This window comes from Ceratotherium simum, chromosome 1 (genome assembly GCF_057802395.1).
Source record: "Ceratotherium simum simum isolate JZ-2026a chromosome 1, ASM5780239v1, whole genome shotgun sequence".
Classification (NCBI taxonomy): Eukaryota; Metazoa; Chordata; class Mammalia; order Perissodactyla; family Rhinocerotidae; genus Ceratotherium; species Ceratotherium simum.
The window spans coordinates 24,961,377-24,988,297 of NC_141900.1; the positions used below are offsets into that span (position 1 = coordinate 24,961,377).

General features: G+C 41.0%; 1 protein-coding gene across 1 annotated transcript in view; it reads left to right on the plus strand.

Moving 5' to 3' along the window:
- The first annotated feature begins 6,635 nt into the window (after positions 1-6,635).
- The window catches only part of GNAI1 (G protein subunit alpha i1), an 82,011-nt gene continuing 61,725 nt past the window's right edge, over positions 6,636-26,921 (plus strand). The window contains exon 1 of the mRNA XM_004439329.3: positions 6,636-7,025. Coding sequence (XP_004439386.1) covers positions 6,908-7,025 — 118 coding nt within the window. The 5' untranslated portion in view covers positions 6,636-6,907. The remainder of the gene's footprint in view (positions 7,026-26,921) is intronic.

Consider the following 26,921-nt stretch of genomic DNA (forward strand, 5'->3'; position numbering starts at 1 on the left):
TAAGAGCATTGCCTAGCTCACGATAGGTCTTCAATTAACATTGTTGAATGAATTAATGAATAGTTTAGAAGATTAGATTTATACTCTAAACCCAGCTCCTCCCCTTTATTCATTTACTATGGATATTTACTGTTCTAGAAATTGGAGATTAAACAGTAAACAAAAGAGACAAAGTTTCTGCTCTTTTGAATTTATATTCAAGAGAGGAAAGATAGGCGATAAACAAATAATCACAAAAATATGTGATAAGAGTTATAAAGAAATGGTAGTGCATAGTAAGGGAATGAAGAGTGACAGACAGGTGGTTAGGGAATATATCTCCCTGATAAGGTGACATGTGAATAGTGATTTGAATGAAATAAGGGAATGAGCCAAGCAGACTTCTGGTAGAAGAATGTTCCAGGCAGGGGGAACATAAGTGCAAAGACCCAATGACAGAGTGTGTTTGGCAAGTTCAAGGGATAGCCTGGAGGTCAGAGAGGCTGGACCACAGAGAGCAAGAGGAGAATGATAGGAAATAATATCAGGGTGAAAGACAGGAAATAATATCCGGGTGAAAGAGGTAAACTTGATAAATCAGGTAAGTCCTTGTATGTCATCATAAGAACTTTAGATGGCGTTTTTCTCTAGGTAAGATAGAAAGTGAATGGATAGTTCTGAATAGAGGAGTGACAACATCTGATTGACATGTTAAAAGGATGACTCTGGTTGGTAGGTAGAAAAGAGCAGGGGCTAATGGTGGAGCAGAGTGACTAGAAATCAGGCTATCGTAATATTCCATAGATTAGAAATCAGGCTATCGTAATATTCCATAGATATCTCGAACTAGAGTATATCAGTGGATGGTGATATTTGGCCAAATTCTGGATATATTTGAAGGCAGAGTTAACAGGATTTCCTGACGGATTGGATATATAGGGTTTGAGGGAAAGGGAGGAGTCAAAGATGACTCCAGGTTTTGGGCCTGAGCAAATGGAAGGATGGATAGAGTTGCTGATTACTGTGTTTTCCTCCAGTCAAGCTCAGCTGTACGGGTGCAGACACAGAGGGGCAAAGAGTTGATTTAACCACATTTGGGCTTTTTCCTGTTGAATACAGTGGTGGATGTTTTGGCAGTATATACAAAGGATTGATTATCCTGGTGGAAGATGGAACGTAAGTTGCATAAAGAGAGAAATTAGCACACCACAGGGGTGAGGGACAGGGAAAAGGCATATGGTCAATGGGCAGAAGGTCTATGTGGGATTGAAGAATTAACGGCAATGAGGTATCAGAGGGAGTGAGATGGAGAAATTAGAGGTAGAGGTCAGAAAGTGGGGCAGCCATGTTCTTTTGTACCATAACAATTTCCTTTTCCATCTCTGCATAATACTTGAGAAGAAGAGTCATGACTGAAATGAAACAAGTCCCAAACCCACCTCTCCAACTACCAACGCATGTGTCTACCACTCTTCATGGCTAACGTTCTTGAAAATTTCCTCATTAAGTTCTGCATTCTCAGCCTTTACCTACTTCTTAATTGTACCTGTTATGGCTTCCATTCACAACAGTACATCTAAGTGCTTTGGTATATTTGCCAACCATCTCCTGCTGAAATGATAGACTCATAGAAATTCAGAATGATTGGGATCTTGCAGATGATCTAATTCAACACACTCACTTTTACAGATAGGGATACTGCAATTTATAGAGGGTAAGGGACTTTCAAAGACAGATACACAGTTGAACACAGCTTTGCATGGCTCTAAGGTTATTTGATTACCTATCTAAAGCTTCTTCTCTCACAGACTATTGCCAATTCTCTTTTTCTTTATACTTGTCCCTGGGGATATTTTTTGATGCATTTGAATCATATATTACCCTTTTCTTCTTAAATCTCTCCCTCCTTTACTTATGCACTATTATATTCCTCGATGCCCCTTGGCCTCATCAGCAATGACTTCAAGACTTACCTGCATCAGCAGGAAATTAAGCTTCCTAAAAATGTTCCCCAAATATTTCTGAGAGCCCACTAAGGTGGTATCATAATCACATGTGCTCACAAACCAATCTGTTGGTTGAAGTCACTGCCTAATATCCTTCATGTTTTTCCTCTTCTTTTCCAGTTCCCTTTTGTCATGACCACTGTCTGTGAAGCTGCTTGAGAAAGACTGAGTATTGCCGATGGTGCAATGCCCATCAGCAAATGTCCATACCAAAAGCACTGTCTCTAGAGGCTTTCAGTCCATCAGTGCTCTGGTGCCTGACTGGTGGTACGTTCCATGCAGAGACAATGGCCTCTACATTATCTCTGTCCCACAATGTTGTAGCCTGCACACTCAAAGAGTGCTGCTTGTCTTATAAAGCCTCTCAGTAATAATTCAAGGGCTTTTGTTTTTCAAATTTGCCCAGAATCTCACAACATCTCTAATAAAAATGGTTTGGGTTTGGGGCCCTTATGTCTGTAATGATAGAAGGGTACAATTGCCATGCTAGCCCCTCTATTCTCCTAATTATTCCTAGCCTCTCCCTAAACCACACTCTCTCCTTCTTATTTAGAAAGCAGAAACCTCAATGTAGACAATGGAGAGGTGTCCACATGCCACATCTGCTCCCAACTTATCCAGCCAAAGATACACACTGCCCTCTGATCTCTCTCTTTCTGTGTGTGTATACATGTCAGGTTGTCCTGACTCTGTCTTCTTCTATGGTTCCCTCTTCTCCCCACACTAATCCATCAACATACCAAGCCAACACATCTCAGATAAACTCTCCTTTCCCACTTTTGCTTGTTTTTCTGATGGCAGGATGAGTGGGGAAAAGGTTGGAGGCCAGCAGTTTCTTAATTTTAATCTCAGTTCTTACACTAATCCCATTTGACTTCTGAATAATACAGAATCTCACGGTTGGAAGGGATCCTAAAAGTTCTTCTATATCTAAATCTTTCCCAATATGCGACCATCTAGTCTAGATTGTTACATCTTAGTTAAGAATGTGTGAGTTTCTGAGGTGCGCTATTTCCTTTGTGGGGAATTGTACACTATTTTTTCTCACATCACGATAAAATTTCTTGCTATAGCTTTCTTCCACTACTTCTAAATCTACCACTTGAATCCACACAGAAAATGTCTATTCCCTCTGATTTACAATATCTCTTCAGTCATTTGGAAATAGCTATCATGTCTCTTTGTACCTTCTCATTCGTATCCCCAGTTTCTTCAATTATTTCTTATGACACAGTTTGGAGTTACTTTAAGACTTAGATGCTCTCAGCTGAATGTGTCCCAATTTGTCTTTTAACATGTCTCTAATTTTCTTAACATATGATGCTCAGTATAATTCAGCAATAAAAAGAAGTGAAGTACTGATACATGCTACAGCATGGATGAACCTTGAAAACCTTATGCTAAGTGAAAGAATCCAGTCACAAAAGACCACATACTATATGGTTCCTTTTATATAAAATGTCCAGAATGGGCAAATCTATAGAGACAGCAAGCAGATTCGTAGTTGACCAGGACTTGAGGAGATGGGGGGGGGGGTCGAAAGATTGGAGGATAATGGCTATGGAGTACAGGGTTTCTTTTTGGGGTGATGAAAATGTTCTAGAATTGAGTGTCATGATGGTTGTACAACTCTGTGAATATACTAAAAGCCACTGAATTGTACACTTTAAATGGATAAATTATATGGTGTGTGAATTACATCTCAATATAGTTGTTTAAAAAATATGATGTCCAGAAGGGAAAACAGTACTTTGAAGTAGATTGCTTTAACCTCTGTATTTCAATTTCATTCTCTACAACATTGATGAGTTAATATATCTGCTCTACCTCCTTGACAAGATTGTTGAATCACATTTTGCAACATCATAATTATGTAAATTATTAATTTGAATGACTCTTGCCACCTCATACGATATTACTAAGACAATCTACTTGCTGGTAACTCACTTGTTTTGTTGGGTAAGAGATTTTTTTTTTAAATACCTATTACCCAATTCAGGAGAACGTAAGGAACACTTAGTACCCATTGTATAAAGTCCAACTCTTCACCTTAATATTTAAAGCTCTCTTCCAACTCTGTCCCACACTTCCTATCATTCTTCACAGCCAAACTACATTTCAATGACAAAACAACTGCTTTCTCTAACATGTACTTTACACATTAATCCTTTTAGCTGGTTATTCCTCTCAAACAAAATATATCCTATTATGGACTGAATGCTTGTGTCCCCCCCAAATTCATATGTTGAAGCCCTAACTCCAATATAAGGGTATTTTGAGGTGCGGCCTTTGGGAGGTAATTAGGTTTGGATAACATTATGGGGGTGGGGCCCCCATGATGGGATTAGTGTCCTTATAAGAAGAGGAAATGAGACTAGAGCACTTTCTCTCCACACGTGAGGGCACAGCAAGAAGGTGGCCATCTGAAAACCAGGAGGAGAGTATTCACTGGGGAAATGAATTGGCTGGTATTTTGATGTTGGACTTCCCAGCCTCCAAAACTGTGAGAAATAAATTCCTGTTGTTTAAGCCAAACAGTCTATGGTATTTTGTTACAGCAGCCCAAGCTGACCAATACATACCCCTTGGAATTCCACACCGATCCCCAGTCATGGCTTTCTTCTTCCTTCAAAAGTTTTTTCAAAACTTTCTTCTCTCCGAATTTCCCCTCATACTGATCGCTCCATTCCTATGCCTCCTCTCAGAAGTTTAGCTTCATATAAAGCTATGTTCTTATTCACAGAACTCTTTTCAGTTCTTATTCATCCATGTATTATATTTTGCCTCCTCACCTACTTGATAAGCTTCTCAAATGAGAGGGGTAATGTGTATAATTCTGTTATAACTTCTTTTCTTCAAAACACAAATTTTTTATCATTTCCACCAGTACTCAGTTATGATTGCTTCCTCTTTTCCTGCCATTGTAGGTCCCACACTCTATATGGCCTGAAGCTTATAGGAAAGACAATAACAGATAATCCAAAATGGCAAATACGCAAACACTATGTTGAAAGTTCACTCCATCAAGTTTAATTCCAGAGTTTCTGAGGAACATTATCATTTAGAGTGCCAAGAAATACAAAGAGGGTAGAAGGTGACTAAGTACACTTTAAGGCTTGCTCCTTCTTGTTGTTATATTATGAACAGTTGAGGCAGTTCTTGAAATGGCATCCCTTGAGCCCAGCAGCTTTGTAGAACAGGAAAGGGCACGTCCAGTAGGGAGGACACTGACAGTCTCTGCTTGCCCACAGGCCTGGCCTACGTGACCCGCTCTAAAGCTATTCTGACTGTAGCATCAGCTCAGCCTCACATTGGAAAACTCAAGCCCAGTTTTTACCAATGGCTTTTAGAAAATAAGACTTCCAGATGCAAACCAAAGACCAATTTCCTAAATTTTAATACATCAAAGAAGATATTTTTCTTTGCTACCAAGCCCATCTTCTACGCAAACATTTCCTGAGATGTATGTAAGGGAAAGGTGCAGTGCGCAGTGACAATGGCAGGAACAGACCAGAACTTAAACCTATGCTCACTAATTGGATGCTGAGCAGAATGCCTCAGTAGGCCCCAGGAGCTGATCTCCCCCAGACCATTACAGCTGGGAGGATGGAGTGATGGTGTGGATCAACTCCTCATTTTCTGGGCAAGGAAGCTAAGGCCTGCAAGAAGGAATGACGTGCCCAGTGGCTTATGATTTACTCACATGGTCATAAATATCGGTTCAAACTCGGCTCGGAAGCTTACATGCCGCCCCAGAGGAGAGCAGATTTGTTTGTGTGGGTGTGTTTTATGGCTCTTGTCATTTTAAAATACACTCGTTGATTCTTTGTCTCACATTTCCTCAGGTCGTGAGGAAATCCTTCCAAATGTGCTCTGCTTGTGAAAAGAAACGTGAGAATGGATGGAAGGAGGAAAGGAAGGAAAGGAACATGGAAGGGAGGAAGCTGACCTCCTATCCTCCTCCGCAGACTTTTCTATTCCCCCGTATCCCCAGCTCTGCTTTCGCCACGGCTCCGTTCCCTCCCCAGCTCCCTCTATTTCCCACAGCCCAGGAGGCCGGCCGACAGGGCTTTGCGTTTCGGAAACCCTCGCGCTGCTGCCGGCGCTGGGCATGCTCAGACGCCCAGGACGGGCTTTTTTCCCCTTCCAACTTTGGCAGCTCTCCCACCCGCAGCCCGAAGGGGCAGGTCCGCACAGGTCCCTCGGTGCGAGCAAACCCGGAGAAATTATCCGCGCCCGCGGAGGCAGCGAGATGGGGGAGCTCGTTGGGCAGCTCCGGGTTTCGAGGGCGCTTCCAAGGGGCGCGCGACGCCCGGGTGGCCGCCCTCCGCGCGGGGGCGCGCGCCCGTTGAAAGGGCCGCTGTCCGAGGACACGTGCGCGGGAGCGCGCTCCGGGAGTGGTCGCGGGGCCGGGGTGGTGGGACCGGCGGAGGGGGCGGGCGGGGCCGCGGGGGGCGGGAGCGCGCTGTGGGAGTGGTCGCCGGGGGCGGGCGGGCGGGGCGAGGGTGGTGGGAGGGGCGAGGCCTCGGTGGGGGCCAGGGGGCGGGGCGGAGCGGGGCGGGGCCACAGGGGGCGGGAGCGCGCTCCGGGAGTGGTCGCGGGGCGGGGCGGCGGCGGCGCGCGGACGCCAGCTCCCTGGGCTTCTGGAGGCTGCGGCGCGGCCAGCGGCAGGAGGCGGCGGTAGCTGTTGCCAGAACCCCGACACCCGGACTTGTGGGGCACCGAGGGGCACCGGGAGCGGAGCGGGCGTGGGGAGCAGCGCGGTGTGCGGCCCCTTTGTGGACAGCGCCTTCCCAGCCGGTCAGGAGGGGCGGCGGAGGTGGCCGGCGCCGGGAGGGTGGATCGCCCGCGTCCGGAGAGGAAGCGCTCACCTGCGTTGGGGACTGCACGGCCGGAGGGCGCCGCGCTCTCGCTCGGGCACGATGGGCTGCACGCTGAGCGCCGAGGACAAGGCGGCGGTGGAGCGCAGTAAGATGATCGACCGCAATCTGCGCGAGGACGGCGAGAAGGCGGCGCGCGAGGTCAAGCTGCTGCTGCTCGGTAAGGGCCGGCGCCGGCCCGGGGCCCGGGGGGCGGCGGGGGCGGGCGCGGACTCCGGGGCGTGCGGAAACCCGGGGGACGTGTCCCGGCCGCCGATGGCGCGTGTGGTAGTGCCCGAGATGGTGTCCGAGGGAGCGTGTCCGGTCCTCGTCCCCCCCTCCTCGGCCGGGGAGGACTCCCCGCGGTGGGCTGGAGCTTCGCTTCCCTCGCTCGCGCTGGTGTGGACCCCCGAGGGCCGAGGAGTGGATCTCGAGACAGCCCTTTTCTTTGGAGTTAGCTCCGCCGTGTGAGGATGAAGGGCACCCGCACAGTAAGAGCCCCCCCATCCTTCCTACAAGGTGCGCTCTCGCGGTTGTGTTTCCCCACGGGCAGGAGCGCCAGGCTTTGTGAAGTCAGCGCACCTTCTGCGGGGCCTCCGTGGCTTGCAGCGTGTCTCCACCGGCGACTCGGTCAGTGTGAAGGGAGCACTGATTGCATTGACCCCCCGTGAGAAAGTAGGCTATGCTGGGTGCTCCATTTCTGTTACTGTGGGGTCCCGGAAACCACCAGAGTTGGTAACATTTGCTCTAGTGAGATGCTCGAGCGGAGAAAGCCGATGGGAAAGGTGCGAGAGGGTCACGCCGAAGACGGCACTCCTGGCCGCCTCACTTTCGGATGGATGAGGTTGGCCAGGTACTCGCCAAGGCTTTCATTTGTTCTTAGCATTGTTCTCTTAGTGAAACGCTGTGTGAAGGTCTTTTCCAGTTGTTTGAAAGGAGAGAACATAAAAAGAGTGAGCCAGGGTTTTGACTGAGGGATACATTAGGAAATATTCACAGCCTAAGATTTGTAGTTGTATGAGTTAGGGTTTTCTTTTGTTTGCTTGTTTCCCCCCACACCCTATAGTATTTAAGTAGATGAAAGGTTTCTTACAATCTTAATTTGCACTCTCAGCGGTTGCTTTTAATTTTATAACAGTTATAATAAAAGACAAATATTGCACAAGCTTCTGTTTCATTAGTTTAATGACTGCAGGAAAAATGGTGGTTTTTTTCCTCCGTTACTAGTAGGCTTAGAAGCAGAAACTTGGCGTGACTAAAAGTAATAATGATCTGAGTCATTTTTCGAGCGAACTGTGAAATAACTTTGCATTTTAAAGACCTGGCTGGCTTTCTTCACCCCCACCCCCAACATTAATCTTTCTCAGTTAATACTGTTTACTTAAGTTTTTACATTAATAAGAAATACCCTATTTTGACGAGGGGAGTGTATTTTTAGTGTATTGAGCATAAAAGAGACACACCTTGGTATGGAAACATGTAGATGCTCCTCTTATGAATTGAATGTACTTGAGGCAAAAATGCAAAAAAAATGATTAAAAAGTTATTTTCCTGCAGTTTCTGCACTCCTGCTCTGATATATTATTTCAGTGTATTGTAGTGTGACTCTTAGTTTGAGCCAGCCGTCCACCATGTTTAAAGCAGTTGAAAAATGAACCCTCTGGTGTTATTTTATGCTTTAACTAGATGTCTGTTAGAGAGAGATGGACTGGGATAAAGGTCCAGGAAGTTGGGTTTTGCTTATACTCAGAAGAGATCGGTGTTTCTCAGTCTTAGCACTGTTGGCATTTTGGGTAGGATGCTTCTTTGTCGTGCAGGCTGTCTTGTGCATTGTAGGATGGGAGCATGTCTTTGGCCTCTACCCATTAGATACCCATTGTAGCCCCCTCAACCTGTGACCCTTGAAAATGTCTTCATATATCCCCAGATGTCCTGTGGGGGCAAAAATTAACCTCTGCGAGAACCACTGTTCTAGATTAATAAGTAAATATAGTTGAATGTGTAATGAAGAACCAAAAGTTGCATCTCTATAGCCAACTATAAGAGAGAGTTATGAGAAAGTGTAGCAGAGTCGTGATTTTCAGAAGAAATTGTGGAATTTTTGTTTCTCTGTGCCAGTAATGTCAGAAAGATTTCTAAATGGTTTTTGAAATCTTTAGGTAACTGAGTTCCTTCTGCTGTCTTCTCTGGCTTGAGTCTTTTCCCTGCATCTCTTCTCTGTGTGGAGATTCTGCCGCATTCCTGGCTTGTGGGCCCAGCACGCCTCCTCCTTCCCCTCAGTGTCTGTCTTACTCCCACTGAACTCTACCCTTTTGCCCAGAATTCTAGCACCCTAGTTCCTATAAACAGAATACTGGCTTACTTATTTAGTAAATCATAATTCTTGAAATGTTTGAAAACATTTCTTTTTCCCCTGATTTGACTTTAGCGGGAAGTGTTGACCTTTGGTTCTTTTCTGGATGTTTAACGTCATATATATAAGGAAGTCAGTGGAATCGTTCCATATAAAACACGGCAACCAAATCAACTAGGAATATAAAATGGTTTCCAGGTAATCTGTAACGAGGGTCACTTCCATTTACATCAGGTCTTCTACCTCTTCTATTATTTTGTGTTTTCTCATCACATGATTTTTTTTTCATTTAAGGCAAAAAGCCTCTAAAATATAATGAACTATTTAATATATGTCTCAAATATATTGCATTTTTCCTTACGGCCTGTATTGTCTTTTTAGACATCTGGGTTGAAAGATTCAGGTATGAAACACACATTATTAGTAAAAAGCTTTGGGTAGTGGGTATCTATTATAATTTTTTTTTTTAAATCAGAGGTATTTCACTATCTTTGTTAGGAGCAGTGAATTAGGTCTTAGAAAAGAGAAGACCTAGTCTAATCATTGGCCTAAAGAAATTAGCTCAGCCTTTGGGTGGTTCAGGTCTTCAGGTTTTAGTATTAGATTAGGTCTTAGGTATTAGTATTAGTTTTCAGGCTTTAGCATTAGAATAATAATCCTAAGTAGAGAAACTTAGTTTAATAATGAAAGTTTTCTTTCCATTGTATATGGCTAATTGTCTCAGGGGAATACATTTTTTATTGTTATATCTTTGACCATGTTACAATTTGTCATCCTTTTAAGGGCAGTATCATTAGGCCTGGACCATTGTTTCAGGGAGATGTTCTTGTACATACGGGTACTTTATTATAATTTTCAAATATCTGAGGAGTTGGATTAAATAAAAGTAAAATGTTCATGAATTAATTCTTCATAAATCACTTCACTCCAAAGCTTTGAGTTTTTATTCTTCTTCACTCTACCTCATTATCCTTCCATCCACTCCACTCCTCCTCGCAGGTAAAAGTCCACAGCCTCATCTCCTCCTGGAGCTTGGTTTAAATGTTCTAGGTCGAGTGAAAATGAGGAGAGGGATTAGATCTCTTCTGCTTGGTGAGTGTTTTTTCCGTTGCTACCGCAACCGGCTGTGTGACAACCTCCATCGTTAATCTTTTCTGTTCCCTGTGAATTTGCCTTATGACTTCTTAGTTGAAAAATTCTGGCATTGCAGGACTTTGGATTTTGCGTTGATTTAGCTATTTCTTAGAACTGGCTCAGGATCTTAGATGTCAGAAAGACTACTTGAATAAATGGACCTGGTATTTCATGGGTTGTCTGCTTCTCTCTGTCTCTTCCACATATTGGCAAGTACTTTGATAGAAGCCACAGGTGGTATTGCAGCATGTTCTGAAACGGCTGATTTTTCTGTATCCTCTCTTTGTTTGTTTCTTTTTTTTCCTGAAGAAGATTAGCCCGGAGCTAACATCTAATGCCAGTCCTCCTCCTCTGAGGAAGATTGGCCCTGGGCTAACATCTGTGGCCATCCTCCTCCCCTTTATATGGGGAGGCCGCCACAGCATGGCTAGACAAGAGGTGCGTCGGTCTGTTCCCGGGATCAGAACCTGCGAACCCTGGGCCACTGAAGTGGAGCGCGAGAACTTAACCGCTGTGCCACTGGGCAGGCCCCAAAGTATCCTGTTTTTCATTCTCACCTCTATAGTTGAGGTTCTGCTCTGCCTCTGGCAGCCTAATTCCAATAGGCTTTCCTGCTTCCCGTCTTTGCCCCTAGCCTGTTCTTCCTATGTAGATGTCATGCTCATTCCTCACTCAACTTTTGCTGGCTTCTCCATTGCCTGCAGAATAAAAGCTTCTTCTACACCTGGCTTCCCTCTGTCTTTATACTCTTCCTCAGGGCACCCTCCTCCTCTAGACAGGAACAGCTGACATATGGGGAAGCATATTTGCACTCCGGCTTCCCGTGTTGTTTAGCCTTATGCCCTGCCTTTTTCCCCACGGGCGCAAGCACTTTACCGGCAGAATCTTTGTAAGCCATCCTTCATGTCACTAACATCCCATTTACTTTGCCATGCGCATAATTAGTTCTTAATTGTGTTAATATCTTGTGTAGGATTAGGACTTACCTAGAATATAAACTTTATGCTTTGCCATTTTCAGTATCGATGGGAATAAATAACTACCCAGCCAAACAAAAAGGAATAGTAATAGTATGTGATAACCAAAATAAGTGTATAGTATCTCAAAGCAAATTGTTTGGTTTAAGAATTTTTTTCCGTATGTATAAGAACTTTTCACAGTCATTATATTATTTGATAAATTAGAGAAAATGACAATGGATAGTCATTGGAGGAGAGGGTCTGCTCTGGTTGTGCAGTTATGTTATTCCTTAAAACATGTTTTTTTGGTAAGAATAGATCTCATTTTTGGCTTCTTTCAACCATAAATAAAGAGCATAAATCTTGTTAAATTTATCGATGATAGGAAATATAATACCTATCTTATAGGATTTAGTGGAAGATTTATTTAAATCTGAAAAAGATTACTATAATTTCTTAAACAAAAATTGAATTTCCAACCAAAATCTTAATTTTTATTTTGTCATGCATCTCTCTTCTTGGAAAATTCGGGGTACCACAAACTCACATGGGAGGACCTGAATGTACTTGTCCCATTTCTAGGTCACATATTTCTTGGTCACATGTTCCGACATGCAGTTACCTAGTGTGTGACTTCCCAGAGTGTGACATTGGTGAAGCGCAGATCCCAGATGGCATGTGATCCATATGAACTGAGGTCAGTGGCACCTAATCAATGTCGTGCTTAGGCTGCTTTCTGTCGTAATTTCTTAACTACTAATTAAAAACCTTAACAGAAAGAGGGCAAAATAATTTTAAAATGAATGTTTATTACCATACACTTTGTGGCTTTAATACAATGCAGAATTTATTAATTTTACATTTCTGAAGGTCAGAAGTCCAAAATGGGTTTCCCCAGGCTAAAATCAAGATGTCAGCAGGGCTTATTGTCCTCTAGAGGTCTTGGAGAAGAATCCATTCCTTCGCCTTTTCCAGCCTGTGTCTAGAGGCTGCCTCTTTTTATTGGCTCATGGCACCTTTATCTTCAAAGCCAGAGATGGCTGGTGGAGTTTTTCTCATGGAGCATGGCTTTCCTGCCTCCCTCTTCCACTTATAAGGACCCTCGTGATTACACTGGGCCCACCCAGATAATCCAGGATAACAGATCATCTCAAAATCTTTATCTTAATCGCATCTGCATAGTTCCTTTTGCCCTGTGGGGTAACATGTTCACAGGTTCCAGAGACTGGCACATGGGTATCTTTGGGGGCTGTTATTCTTCCTACCACAGTCTGCCCTCTGGCCCCCAAAGATTCATGTCCATCTCACATGCAAAATGCACTTACCCTGTCCCAACATCTCCGGAAGTCTCAACCTGTTACAGCATCAACTCAACGTCCAAAATCTGATCCAAATCTCATAATCTAACCCAGTATGGGTGAGATGCTGGGTATAATCCATACTGGAATAAAATTCTTCTCTGTGCACCTAGAAAACACAGTATCTGCTCCTAGAATATAATGGTGAGACAGGCCTGGGATATCAGTTACAGACATTCCCTTTCAAAAAGGGAAGAAGTGGGAAGAAAAAAGGAGTCATCAGTCACATGCACTTTCCAAGCTGCGTTAGGTTTCAAGGCCTAACAGTAATCCTCTGGGCACTGGGCTGCCCTCGGAGTCATCCTTCCTTTTTAATGAAAGGTGGCACATGTTTGCAGCTGAGTACTTTTATCACCCTGTTTCTTGCCTGTAGAATTACGGTGATCTGAGAGCATTCTTTCATTTTGTACTCTCTTAATTTATCTTTTTCCTCTCCCACTTTACTATAACCAGCAAGAAAAAAAAACACCTTGCACTTTCAACAGTTTGCTTGGAAATCTCCTCATCTAAATATCCAGTTCATAGCTTACATGTTCTGCTTTCCAGATACCTGCAGGACGTCATTCACTTAGGCTTTCCATCACTGTATGACAAGGATCCCCTTTCCTCTAGTTTCTAGTAACTTGTTGCTCTTTTCCATCTGAGTCCTCTCCAGCAGCACATTTAAAGTCTGTATGTCTATCAACAGTCTGTTCAGGACAGTTGAGGTATTTTCTAAGATCATATATGTTTTCTCTGCCGTGTTCCTTACTTCCATCTGAACCCTCACTAGGAGAGACCTTAACATCTGTATTTCTAACAGTGTGTCAAGGCAGTCTAGGCTTTTTCTATCATGCTCCTCAGAATTCTTTCAGCCTCTGCCCGTTGCCTAATTCCAAAGCCATTTCCACATTTTTGGTATTTGTTACAGCAGCACCCACTTCCAGATATCCTCATTGATATCTCGTGTATAACTTTAGGGAATGTGTAATGATTGTAATTTTACATTCTTCAATCCTTTGTAATTTATGTAACTATCATGGTAACAGCAAAATCACCAGTTTTTGGTGCTTCATATTCAACCCATGGTATTTCATTTGAGACATGGTGTGAAAAAGAATAAGAGTTTTCTTTGCCTTCTCTTCAGTGAACTTTTTCCTGACCATCCAGTCTTCCTTCCTCTCCCTTCCTAATTACACCATTTTGAAATCATCTTCTGCATTTACTTTTTTACTGTCTGTTGCATCTCTCTATGGGTTTGGCTCCATCAGAGCATGAATCCTGTTCAACTTGTTTATCACCTAGTGGGGTGATATAGTAGTCGTTTGATAAATGTTGATTAAATGAATGACTAGATAAATTATTGAACATTAATTCTGACTAATAGTCTTTAAATGGAAAAAGTTGATACATTTTCCTTGTGCCTTGGGTAATTTTAGTAAATTTTGGCCCAGTGTATCCCCATTTATCTCTTTTATATCTTGCTGGTTAGAGTAACCAAGACCCTACTACGTTATTTCTCACATAGTTCTAAAAAATGAAATTAATTTGGAGGACCTAATTCCTTTCTTTTTAGTTTATTCATTTTATTTATTTAAATTTCAGTTGTACAGCATTATATTTCAACTTCTGTCTAGACTACGTGTGTTCCCCACCGAAAGTCTAGTTGCCATACACGTGCCGCTTTACCTCTTTTGCACTCCCCTCCCCCTAACCACCAATCTGTTCTCTGTTTGTTTGTTTATCTTCCACTTAAGAGTGAAATCATCCAATATTTCTCTTTCTTTGTCTGACTCACTTCGCTTAGCATAATACCCTCAAGGTCTCTTCATGTTGTTGCAAATGGCAAGATTTCATCTTTTTTTTATGTCTGAGTACTATTCCAGTGTGTATTTTATATATACCACATCTTGTTTATCCATTCCTTCATTGATGGGCACTTAGGTTGTTTCCAAGTCTTGGCTATTGTGATTTATGCTGCAGTGAACATGAGGGTGCATATATCTTTTCAAATTAGTGTTTTCGTTTTCTTTGGATAAATACCCAGAAGTGGAATGGCTGGATCATATGGTGGTTCTGTTTTAAATTTTTTCTTTCTTTCTTTTTTTTTTTTTTTTGTGTGTGTGAGGAAGATCAGCCCTGAGCTAACATCTGCCAATCCTCCTCTTTTTTTTTTTTTTTTGCTGAGGAAGTCTGGCCCTGGACTAACATCTGTGCCCATCTTCTTCCACTTTATATGGGACGCCGCCACAGCATGGCCTGACAGGCGGTGTGTCCGTGAGCGCCCGGGGTCCGAACCGGCGAATCCTGGGCCACCGCAGCAGAGCACGCGCACTTAACCACTTGTGCCACCCGGCCGGCCCCTGTTTTAATTTTTTGAGAAAACTCCACACTGTTTTCCGTGGTGGCTATACCAATTTACGTTCCCATCAGCAGTGTACAAGGATTCCTTTTTCTCCACATCCTCTCCAACACCTGTTATTTCTTGTCTTTTTAATAACATCCATTTTGAAGGGCATGAGGTGATATCTCATTGTGGTTTTGATTTGCATTTCCCTAATAATTAGTGATGTTGAGCATCTTTTCATGTGCCTGTTGGCCGTCTCTATATCTTTGGAAAAATGTCTGTTCAGATCATCTGTCCATTTTTTAATCAAGTTGTTTGTTTTTTTTGTTGTTGTTGAGTTGTATGGTTCTCTATGTATTTTGGATATTAACCCCTTATCTGATATATGATTTGCAATATCTGCTCCCATTTGGTAGGTTGTCTTTTAATTTGTTAGTGGTTTCCTTTGCTGTGCAGAAGCTTTTTAGTTTGATGAAGTCCCTTGTCTATTTTTTCTTTTGTTTCCTGTGCCTGAGCAGACATATTCAGAAAGATGCTGCGAAGATCTATGTAGGTTGGTGTTGAAAAGTGTACTGCCTATGTTTTCTTTAGGAGTTTTATGGTTTCAGGTCTTACATTGAAGTCTTTAATCCATTTTGAGTTAATTTTTGTGTATGGTGTAAGATAGTGGTCTACTTTCATTTTTTCGCATGTGGCTGTCCAGTTTTCCCAGCACCATTTGTTGAAGAGTCTTTCCTTTCTCCATTCTATGTTCTTGGCTCCTTTGTCAAAGATTAGCTGTCCATAAATGTGTGAGTTTATTTCTGGGCTCTCAGTTCTGTTCCATTGATCTGTGTGTCTGTTTTTCTGCCAGTACCATGCTGTTTTGATTATTATAGCTTTGTAGTATATTTTGAAATCAGGAAGTGTGATATCTCCAGCTTTGTTTTTGTTTTTTCTCCCCTCAGGATTGCTTTGGCTATTTGGGGTCTTTTGTTATTCCATATAAATTTTAGAATTCTTTGTTCCCTTTCCATGAAAAATGTCATTGGGATTTTGATAGGGATTGCTTTGAATCTGTAGATTGCTTTAGGTAATAGGGACATTGTAACTATGTTAATTCTTCCAGTCCATAAGCACAGAATATCTTTCCATTTCTTCCTGTCGTCTTCAGTTTCTTTTCAACAGTGTCTTATAGTTTTCAATGTACAGGTCTTTCACCTCATTGGTTAAGTTTATTCCTAGGTATTTTATTCTTTTTGTTGGGATTGTAAATGGGATTGTATTCTTGATTTCTCTTTCTGCTAGTTCGTTATTAGTGTGTAGAAATGCAACTGATTTTTGAGTGTTGTGTGAGGAAGATTGGCCCTGAGCTAACACCTGTTTCTAACCTTCCTCTTTTTTACTTGAGGAAGATTGCCGCTGAGCTAACATCTGTGCTAGTCTTCCTCTATTTTGTACGTGGGATGCCACTGCAGCATGGCTTGATGAGCAGTGTATAGGTCCATGCCCAGGACCCAAACCCTCGAACTCTGGGCCACTGAAGCGGTAGTGCGCCAACTTAACCACTACGCCACTGGGCTGGCCCCACAACTGAGTTTTGTATGTTGATTTTGTGCTCTGCAACTTTACTGTCTTCATTTATTATTTCTCATAGTTTTTTAGTGGATTCTTTAGGGTTTTCTGTATATAAAATCATGTCATCCGTGATAGTGACAGTTTTACTTCTTCCTTTCCAATTTGGATTCCTTTTATTTCTTTCTCTTGCCTAATTGCTCTGGCTTAGACTTCCAATACTATGTTGAAGAGTGGCAAGAGTGGGCACCCTTGTCTTATTCTTGTTCTTAGAGGGATAGCTTTCAGTTTTCACCATTGAGTATGATGTTAGCTGTGAGTTTGTCGTACATGGCCTTTATTATGTTGAGGTATTTTACTTTTATACGCATGTTTTGAAAATTTTTATTGTAAATGGATGCTGAATCTTGTCAAATGCTTTCTCTGCATCTGAGATGATCATGTGATTTTTATTCTTCATTTTATTAATGTGGTGTATCATGTTGATTGATTTGCAAATATTGAACCATCCTTGCATCCCTGGAATAAATCCTATTTGATCGTGGTGTGTGATCCTTTTAACGTATTCTCATATTCAGTTTGCAAGTATTTTGTCGAGGATTTTTGCATCAACGTTCTTCAGTGATATTGGCCTGTAATTTTCTTTTTTGTGTGTCCTTCTTATCTGGTTTTGGTATCAGAGTAATGTTGGCCTCATAACATGAGTTGGAAGTGGGAGACCTAATTCTTGTTGCATGATCAGAAAAATACTGTTTGACTGTTGGTAAATTAAGTGGTAGAGTGAAATGTGATATTTATATTTGAATATTCTGGACACTTCGTTTTCAACATGATTGTTACATTGCTACCTCACGTGTTATTTGACTGCTTTCTTAAAATGTGTACGGTAATACAATGAGGCATTCAGTATAGTCTCACAACCATGTTTGTCACACAGGATGATGGGATTGTGAATAACTGTGGCATTCAGGAGCCAGCAGGGTGCTCAGAAACTCACCACAGTCTCTTCTTTATGTCTTACCTGTCTTCATGTGTTGAGAATTATCTCTGAGGGGATTTGTAAAGTGCGTTCTGTTTTTGGTGTGGAATTATGCCTGAGGTGTACCAGATCCTTAAGATCATTTGTAGTCTACTTAGGGAAATACAATATATACATATAAATAATTCCTCATAATGGCAAGTGGGGAGGAAGGTAGTATAAGAGAGAGCAGGGGAGGTGAGCTTCAGTATTGGGGTCTTCATTATAGATCTTGTGGGATGAGGGTGGAGGGAGCATGCCTCTTAGAAATTACTGTGGTAATAAATCTGTCCATTTTCTTCGTGTATTTCTGAGTTTGCTTTCCAATCCTGATTGGCTGTGAGCTCTGTATTGTATAGAAACCTACAATCTAAAAGAGACTTTCCTATCTATAATTTAGTTTTCTTATATTCTCCACATACAAGGAATTTTATCCCTCCAAAGTTTATTTAGCTCTGTAGGGAGACTGTCCAGATAGGGAAAGGCGGTTGACCCAGAACTCCAGCAGTAAGATGTTTTCCTTGAGACCTTGCGCAGGTTATCCCAGTTCTGTAAGCTTCAGTTTTCTTTTCTATAAATGGCAGATGGTAAATGTACCTACCTCATAGGGCTGGGGGACAGAGTAATCTAGTGCATCTAAAGTATTTGGAACAGTACATGGGACATAAGTTCTTAATGAATATAAGCTGATATTATGAATACTTTAGAGACTCCTTGGGTTCAGCCCTTCCTCCCTGCCTCCTTGCAGTTTGATCCATTTGTGGTGATAGATGTTAAATCCTTCTGTTGGCTCTTGTGAGCAAAGGGGGTGTTCATAAGAAAGACTTCAAGAAGTATAAAATCAACCTTAATTACTAGTTTTTGATCCCACCATAGCTTCCTTGTGGGACTGGGATTTCTGTGACCAGTCTCCCCACTGGGAATAGACTAGGTAAATACCTGTGCTATGTGAAGAATTCTGTAGAGTGAATTTTAAGTAACTGGAAAACTTTACAAATGATTTAAAAGTGGTTTTCTCTCCATTTTATTACCCAGTTTTAGAATAAATGAAATGATTTCCTGCAAACTTTCCTTTTATCTTTCTTGAAAATAAAACAAAGCTATTTTGTTCTATGTATAATTTCATAATTTGAGTTGATTCAAATGAATGTACCATTTCTCAGGAGAGTTTGTGATTCCTTCCCGCAAATTTTAAAACCTCTTTGAAACTCCCTGTACTGATGACTCAAAAAGATTCCTAATAAAACTCCAGAATTACCATGAATTTACTTTTAAGAGACAAGCAGCATATCTTGAAAAGTAGCAGTAATCTTGATATAGAAACAACGAAGCATTGAACGTGTAGTATTTATGCCTTTTAATAGTTTTTCAAAGGAATCCCTTAGGACTTAGCCCTGAGTTACCTGGAATTCCTTCTGTTTACTTTGCCTGTCTGAGGTACAGTCCAGATTTTTTTTCCTGTAATTTACTTATCTATATTACATTTTTTCTTCTTTGGGCACTTGCCTTTTATTTGACAGCCTTTCATGGTATTTAAGAGGCATGGAACCTGTAAATAAACCACACATAAGATCAATATAACGTAACAGGAGTTAGAAGGAAACTGCCCTCTTAGATATAGCTCTGAAGTTAATCTAATTTCAGGAATTACATTTGTATCTATACAGTTTAAAATTGATCCATGAATGGTTGCTCACGGAGGTTTCACCAACTGAGCACATCAGTGTAGCCAGCAGCTAGATCAAGAAATGTCTGCAGGGGTGTCCTGGGCCTGTAAAAAGTCGTGAGGCTGCTCAGTGAAGTTGGCGGAGGTGGTGAGGTGATGCTCCCCTAGTTCCAGGCCAGCGATCTGCACTTGCTCCCACTCCAGCATCCTCTCCTGCCTCCCGGCCCTCCTCATCCACCCGGACTCCCTCTGCCATCTTCACACTTCTTAACAGACTCCTGTGTCCTGGTCCATAAACATTCTCAAGTCACCATTAAAAGTAATAAAATCCAAACAAAACTGTTCATACCTGCCTTAGGTAATTTTTAATCTCTCATTTGTTCGTCTCAACTTTTCAAAATATTAGGCTGCATTCCTGTTGTTACTTTTTCATTTTCCATTCACTTGTTCTTTTTTGGCTGAGGAAGATTAGCCCTGAGCTAACGTCTGCGTCCCTCTTCCTCCATTTTGTGTATGGGACGCCACCACAGCATGGCTCGATGAGTGGTATGTAGGTTTGTGCCCGGGATCCGAACCTGAGAACCTGGGCTGCTGAAGCAGAGCATGCAAACTTAACCACTACACCACGAGGCCGGCCCCTCCATTCGCTTTTTAGATTGCTTTTTATTTTAAAATTGTGGACTTTTTCAATGATGTAGAGGTATTGAGAAATATAACAGACACTCATGTAACCCACACCTACATATTTTTTTTAAAGAGCTAGCATCTTGTGGCCATTCTCTTTCTTCTTTCCTTCTGGAGTTTCTCTTACAATTAGATTGGGCTTCTCATTCTATCTTCTATAGCTCTTAACCTCTCTGCGGTTTTTTATCTCTTTATCTTTTTGTGCTACTTATACATTTTCTAGTTCACTTTCTCTATTCAGTAATAACCTAATCTGCCTTTTAGTGTATTGAATTTTTAATTTTAATGGTGACATTTTTATTTCCAGAAACTATTTCTAATCTTTCTGTTAAAAATAGTTTATTATTTCTATTCTTCTATTTTCTAACTTTTTAAAAAGTCATTTTCATTATACCATACTTATTTCAAAGTCTCTTTGTGAAAAATTTATTGTTTGAAGTTCTTGGGGTTCAGCTGCTTGTATTGTCTTGACTGTATCTCACAGTAGATTGTGTTCTCCTGTAATTTTTTTGTGAGCATGTATTAACCGGCACGTGGCCTGTGAATCCTGTGCACCCTGGGTGCCGGCAGTTTTCCTTTCAGTCTGGTGGGTTGAGGGTGGAGGGCAGGCTTATTTCTGATTTACCAGAACACATTACTCCCAAACTGAAGGCAGCTTCCAGACTCTCCCCAATATAGTCAACCACTTTCTCCCTCTTCCTGTTTTTTCTCTCTGAGTTGGTGGCACCACCAATCCTTGACTTCTCATTTGCCTTTACACTCAGTCAAAGCTCCATTGACTTTATTTTCTAAATAGTTTACTTATGTTTCTGCCTCGCTTTTTATCATCCTGCAACACTGAATTTATGATTTCCCTCATTCTTGTGCTCTTTTTTGCCTACCTCCACCCTGTGCTCATATGGTCTCTGCTTGGGATGAGAGGTTTATGAGTGTGCATGTGCGTGTGTGTGTGTGTGTGTGTGTGGTGGGGAGGGTCTCCCATTTCTGCTCTGGGGTCCTCACTGACGTCCATCAGGCCACGGTCCCTTGCATCCAGCTTATTTCTTGTCTGCTGGCATCCACTGCTCAAGTGTGAATATCCTGTTGGTCCGTTATGTCTCATTTTGGTCACAGCCAGGACCATCTCTCTTCCTGTCTTGGCCCTCCTTCATCTCTCATGGATGTTGTGGACCTCCCAGTCTCTGTTTTCCCTGGGCAGCCCTCTGCTGCAGAGCCAGTACATGGTAGCCAGGCTCTTGGCTATCTTGAGTGCTCTCCCTTCTCTGGTTACCTCAAGCATGTGGCAAATCGTATGTTGCATCCATTCTGCGGTGGTGGCAAGGTGCTGGGGAGAGATGGGCTCAGGTGTTCCCTCTGCTTAACCACTCTTCTCTACCAGGCTGCTTGGATGTGTTCCTGCCTAGGCGACTTGATCCTCCCAGGATCCCAAATAGGCCCGTCTGCTGTTAGCAGTCTCTTCATTTTCTCTCACTTACCATTCGCCTCTGAAACTGGCCCAAAGATGTGCTCAAGATAGAAGTGACTCCCGGCCTCCCTTATCCCCATCTGCCTTCTGCAGTTGCTACTAGGCCACCGATCTTGCTGCTCCACATGTGCTCACCTTATTTTCCTCAATTAGCTCTTCTTAAACTTCAACTTTAATATGCACAGAAATAAGTTGGAATCTTTTAAAATGCAGATTCTCGTTTAGTAGGTCTGGGGTAGGGCCTGAGATTCTGCATTCCTCACAAGCTCTTAGGGGATGCCTTTGCTTCTGAGCCACAGTCCAGTCCATACTTGGAGAAGCAGAGTCCTAGAGCAGGTGATCCTCCTGGATCGTTTCCATTTATCCATTTCATAAGCATTTTTCAAGACTTAGTCCATTGTCGCCACATTCATGAAGCCTCTCCTAACCTTGTTAATAAAGTTTTAAACAATGCCTTGCACAAAGTAAGCACTCATTATGTTTTATACATTCACATATATTACACAAATATATACAATGCCCGTCATACTTAATAGTTAAACTTCTTCTATTGTTGATCTGAAACCTTTTTTTAGTAGTGCATTTTGAGAAAAACTGATATAATCTTGCATGGAAACGTGCGCTTCCTGGAGAGTGATCAAAAACTATAATTAGTGATAATGAATCTTCTGTGTATTTAGCAAGAACTTTTAGAGTGAATTTCTTCTTTTGATGAGATAGTTATTCAGGTCAGGTTGAATGTGACCTTATAATAATGTTTTATGAATGTTGTCATCTGGTAATCTTCAAGATGAAATTCCTTTGTCAGAAGTAAATAAAGGATGGTTGCAAATCTGAGAAAGTTTATAGTCATTGGTCTTGAAATAAATGATCGTGCTATTTTTATATCAGCTTAGCCCTCCTAATCTCTGTGCGCATACAACATAATTGCTATTGCCTTTGAAAGGGAATTCCGATCTTTAAAGACTATCTTTCACATTAATATTTACTGACAAGTACCTACAAAATATGAAACATTTTGTGTTTAAATATAGCATAAATGATCTATAACTTATGCTTTTATCATAGTATCGTTTGCTGGTTAGGCTTAACTTTGTTAGTTATGACATCTGGTTCTTATGAAACATATGTAAATTCATTTGACAAATATTTCTAGAATGCCAGCTCTGTGGCCTGCATTATCTTGGTATCTGGAAATGGAACAATTTTTGGGAAGCTGATATTGATTAAAGTAGACAAAACATTCTTTAAGCGTTTTACCATTAGATAAAAACAATATGGTTGTTTTGGCTTGTTTAGTTATAAGTTTTAAGTATAAAAAATGGGTTCTGGGTTTCTTCTCCCATTTGTCTTAGTATGCCTTTGTAGAAGATCATTTTAGCTCTGTTTTGCATGATTGCCTTTTATGCATCAGGTTGAATTTTATTGCTTTTTGCCAAAAGCTATTCAAAACCTTTCAGAGCAAAGAACAAGTAATGAGCTCCCAGTAACGTATGCTGAGCACATGGTGATGCTTAGAATTTCAGAACTAATTTCCTGAAGAGTTACCAACCAACAATGCAGCCCGTTGTAGTTTTAGCAGTCACATCTGAAATAACTTAAACTCTAGTATAAAAAGCACCAGTGTAAAGAGAGTGATTCTGAAAAGTAGAAAACTCTTAGCAGGCTCTTAATAGTGGCTGCCTTTGGAAAATCTGTCAGTGGGACTTACGCTTTATAATTCATAGACTTGTGTAGATTTTGAATTATATTTGGGTGTGTGTGGATGTTTTTGTTTATCGGTGAGCAAATGTTATTTTAAAAAACAAAAAAATGTCAGAAAATTCAAGCATCAGAACTGTCAGATAAGGAACTTAATTTTTCTGAATAAAAGTAGAAAATGCCATGAGAATTTCTAGAATGGATCCATATACATGGGGGAGTAAGTTGAGAGCTGAACTTTAATATTTTTAGACTTGTATAGAATTCTAGAAATCATTTGGCGTAATGGTTTGTCTGGATTTCTGAAAGTTAAGATTAGGTATTTAGATTTATGATAGCTTTAATTGTTAAATAGTATGTGGATACATTTGCAACCAAGATAGCCAGCTTATTTGATGGAACATTTTGAGTAAAAATATACAGGTGTAACTTACTTATGGTGTATTTCCCATATACATAGTCTGTGATTGAGGAAAGGTTGGTTTTTAATAATTTGTGTATCATTTACATTTGCTGCACTTTCAAGGTTTAGTTTACTGTAATTAAGGTTCTGTAACTTGATATGTGTGTGCCTTAAGTTGAAGCATTCAGCTGGAGCGTTTCTATTATTATAGTAATCTTCTGAATACGCTTCTTCTGCTAATAATGGATGATGTGATATAGATTCGAGATTGTTTCATGCTTTAATGCAGTCTACTGTTATAACTTCAGTGTAGAGACTTTATAAAAGACACATTCTGTCACTTTCTTGGGCATAAAATATTCACAAAGTGTTTTTCTTCCTTTCTAGCTATCTCTGTTTCTCTAATTTTGTATTTAATGTTTATATATCATTCTCTTATAAAAATAAATTGGCATCTGTGCTGGTAGATACGGTAAATATTTGGCATGGTAAATGTGTGAAGAACCCTTCTGTGTTTAGACAAGGCTCTTTACGTGCTGAGAAGAGATGCTCCTTGAATTAGCTCTAGCAAAGAGGGCGTTATTACACAGAAGGCTCAGAGGAAACCAAGGCTGAAACTCTTCAAGCTGGTGGGTCAGGAACCCAGACTGGTGCCTTGGGCTCTGGAGCTGGACGCATTGCTGTGGTACCTTCCATCTCGCCCTCTCGTTTCCTCACTTCTTGAGCTTTAAGCTCAGTCCATACCACTCACTGTCTCAAACCCTTCATTAGTTTTCCAAAAGCAGACAAATCTGATCTGCCCACCTCAGGTTTTGCCCCAAACTATGGAGTCCTAGGCCTTTGGCAGGTGAAGAGTGGGCTCCATTAGGGTCAAATGCTCACTGCTTTCTGGTCCAGGCAGCTGTGGTGGGAGAGCAGTGCAGGGTCACGGAGCCCCCTCCTCAGGAATGCCAAGGAAAGGGCGTAAGACTCTTAAAAAAAAAAAAAAAAAAGGAGTGTGGTGCTGCTGCCAAATCCTTTATATAGTCAGTATCAGAAAATAGTTTATTTGTTGCCTTTTAAACAACAAAGCAATAGCTTTTTATTAAGCTACTCCATCAGTGATGACATGTATGTTCTTGTCTCACGTGTTTTGGGTTGTTCACTCTTGAGTCTGATATGGGATATTATCAACTAATGTCTCAATGTCACTTGAATAACCTTGTTATATGCAACATTATTTTATTGTAGGAAGAAAATATAGGCATTGCTCTCTTTTGTTCTGATATCTAATTATTTTCAAATGCTGATTTTCAAATTATAAAGATTAATATGTATGTACTTTGGGCATTTGGGAAAGTCAGTTTTTGAGTAAGTTTCTTTTCTCTATGCATTTTGAATAGCTGACATGATACTGTATGTGAATGTAACTGCACTTTTTTTTTAGCTTATGTATTTAGCTATCATTAAACATTTTTTGTAAATCTCAAATTTCGTGGCTACATAATAATCCTTTTTACAGATCTGCCGTAGTTTATTTAATCACACTCATAAAATTGAGGTCTTCCAGTTTTATAATCAGATATTATGCTGTGATGATTATATTTTACGCATATATCGTTGCTTATATTCCTGATTATTTCCTTAAATTACAGGGTTAAAAGGTGTGACTTGTTTTAAGGCTCATGATTTGTTAACAGGATAATTTTTTTCCCCAGATGTTCTGGTTTCCAACCCTGCAGGTGGTAGTGAGGCTGCTGTCACCTCACTCTCATCAGCATCGAGTGTTCTTGTGATTATCTGCGCTAAGTAGATGAGTAAAAATGGCTTCACATTGTTACTTTAATCTGTACTCTTGGATTTGCTAAGGAGTGGTAGAAGGACTTTCTCAAGAAGTGAATCTGGTCCATTTTGAGATTCATCAGAACCTGTCCTGTAATACTTTGCATATTTATTGCATATATTTTTCCCCACTTGTGTGCTTATTGACTTTGTTACTTTTTGATATACATTGCTTGTTTTCCTTCAGGTTAAATAAGAAGATTTAGAATTGTTTACATGGTTGGCCCATGTGACTATGCCTTGAGTGATTTAACAAAATGATGTTTTTATATTCACTTAATTATACATGCCTTTAGGATACACAGCCTAAGAACTTTTTCATGAGAAGTAGAGAAGACTTTCTTCGGAAGAAAAAAATGCAAACTATCATAGACAAGATGGATTAATTCATTCATGTTAACATTGATGACTTATGCACCATAAACAAAGTCGGGCCAAAGGCATACTATCTACAGTACCACCTGTTACCATGGAAGTGCAAACTAAAATAAGATACCATTTTACACCTGTCAGAATCAGACAGTACCAGATGTTGACTTGGACGACTTTGATACACTGTTGGTGGGAGCATCAGTTGGTAGAACCATTTGGAGTAATGTTTTGTCAATAGCTAGTAAAAATACACATCCCTTGGACCCAATAATCCCAGTCATAGGTACGGACTCCAGAGAAAGTATTGCACTTGTACCAAGAAAAATGTTTCCTGCAATATTGCTAGTAATAGCAAAAGTTGGAAATACCTAAATTACTCGTCAGGAGTGAATAAATGAACAGGAATGAATAAATAAATGAGAGTGTATATTAAAAATGAAATACTATATACAGCTGTACAAATGAAATCCTCTACAGAGAAAGTGAACATATGATAAATGTCAGTGACAATGTTAAGTTAAATATGCAGTTTGCAAAATGATATGCTCTATGACACATTCATATAAAGTTAAAAAAATCTTCAAAACTGTACCATATGTTTTTAGGTACAAACGTATATAGCAAAAATATAAAGAGATGCCTGGGAAGGATAAACCTCAGGTGCAGAGTGCTGGTTCTTTCTGAGAAGGGAGAGAGGGCAGTGGATGAGGGAGAGGTAGCCAGGGTGCTGTGATGTTTTCATTCTTAAGCGAGGAACTAGACGCACAGATGTTTATTCTCTTATTTTCTAGATATTTTTGTATGACGGAAATATTTTGTAAGTAAACAGAAGTTTTGTTACTGTAGGCTAATTCATGTCGATTTTGGCGTCTTCTCTTTCTGTGCTGTCACATCTGGTTATTTCCCAAGCCCTGTTTACTCATTTCCACTGCCTTGCCCATCATCCTCTTTTTCCCATTTTCATGTAAGTTAATTTAGTACTCTCCTACCTGGTCTTCCTACCTACACACTTTCCGCCCTTCATTCTAAATTAATCCTCCTGAATGACGGCGTTGATCTTATCAGTAACTGCCCAGGAGTCCTCAGTAGCTCTGGTTATTTACAGAATGGCACCCTGTTTATTAGTATGGTATTCAAGAGGCTCTGTGGTTTGGCGTCCGTATCTTTCCATATCTCCCATGACTATCCCTTGACACCTCTGAGCACGTCCCGTGCTTTTCCATCTTGCTCATGCTATTCCTCTCTCCAGGAATCTCCTTCCAT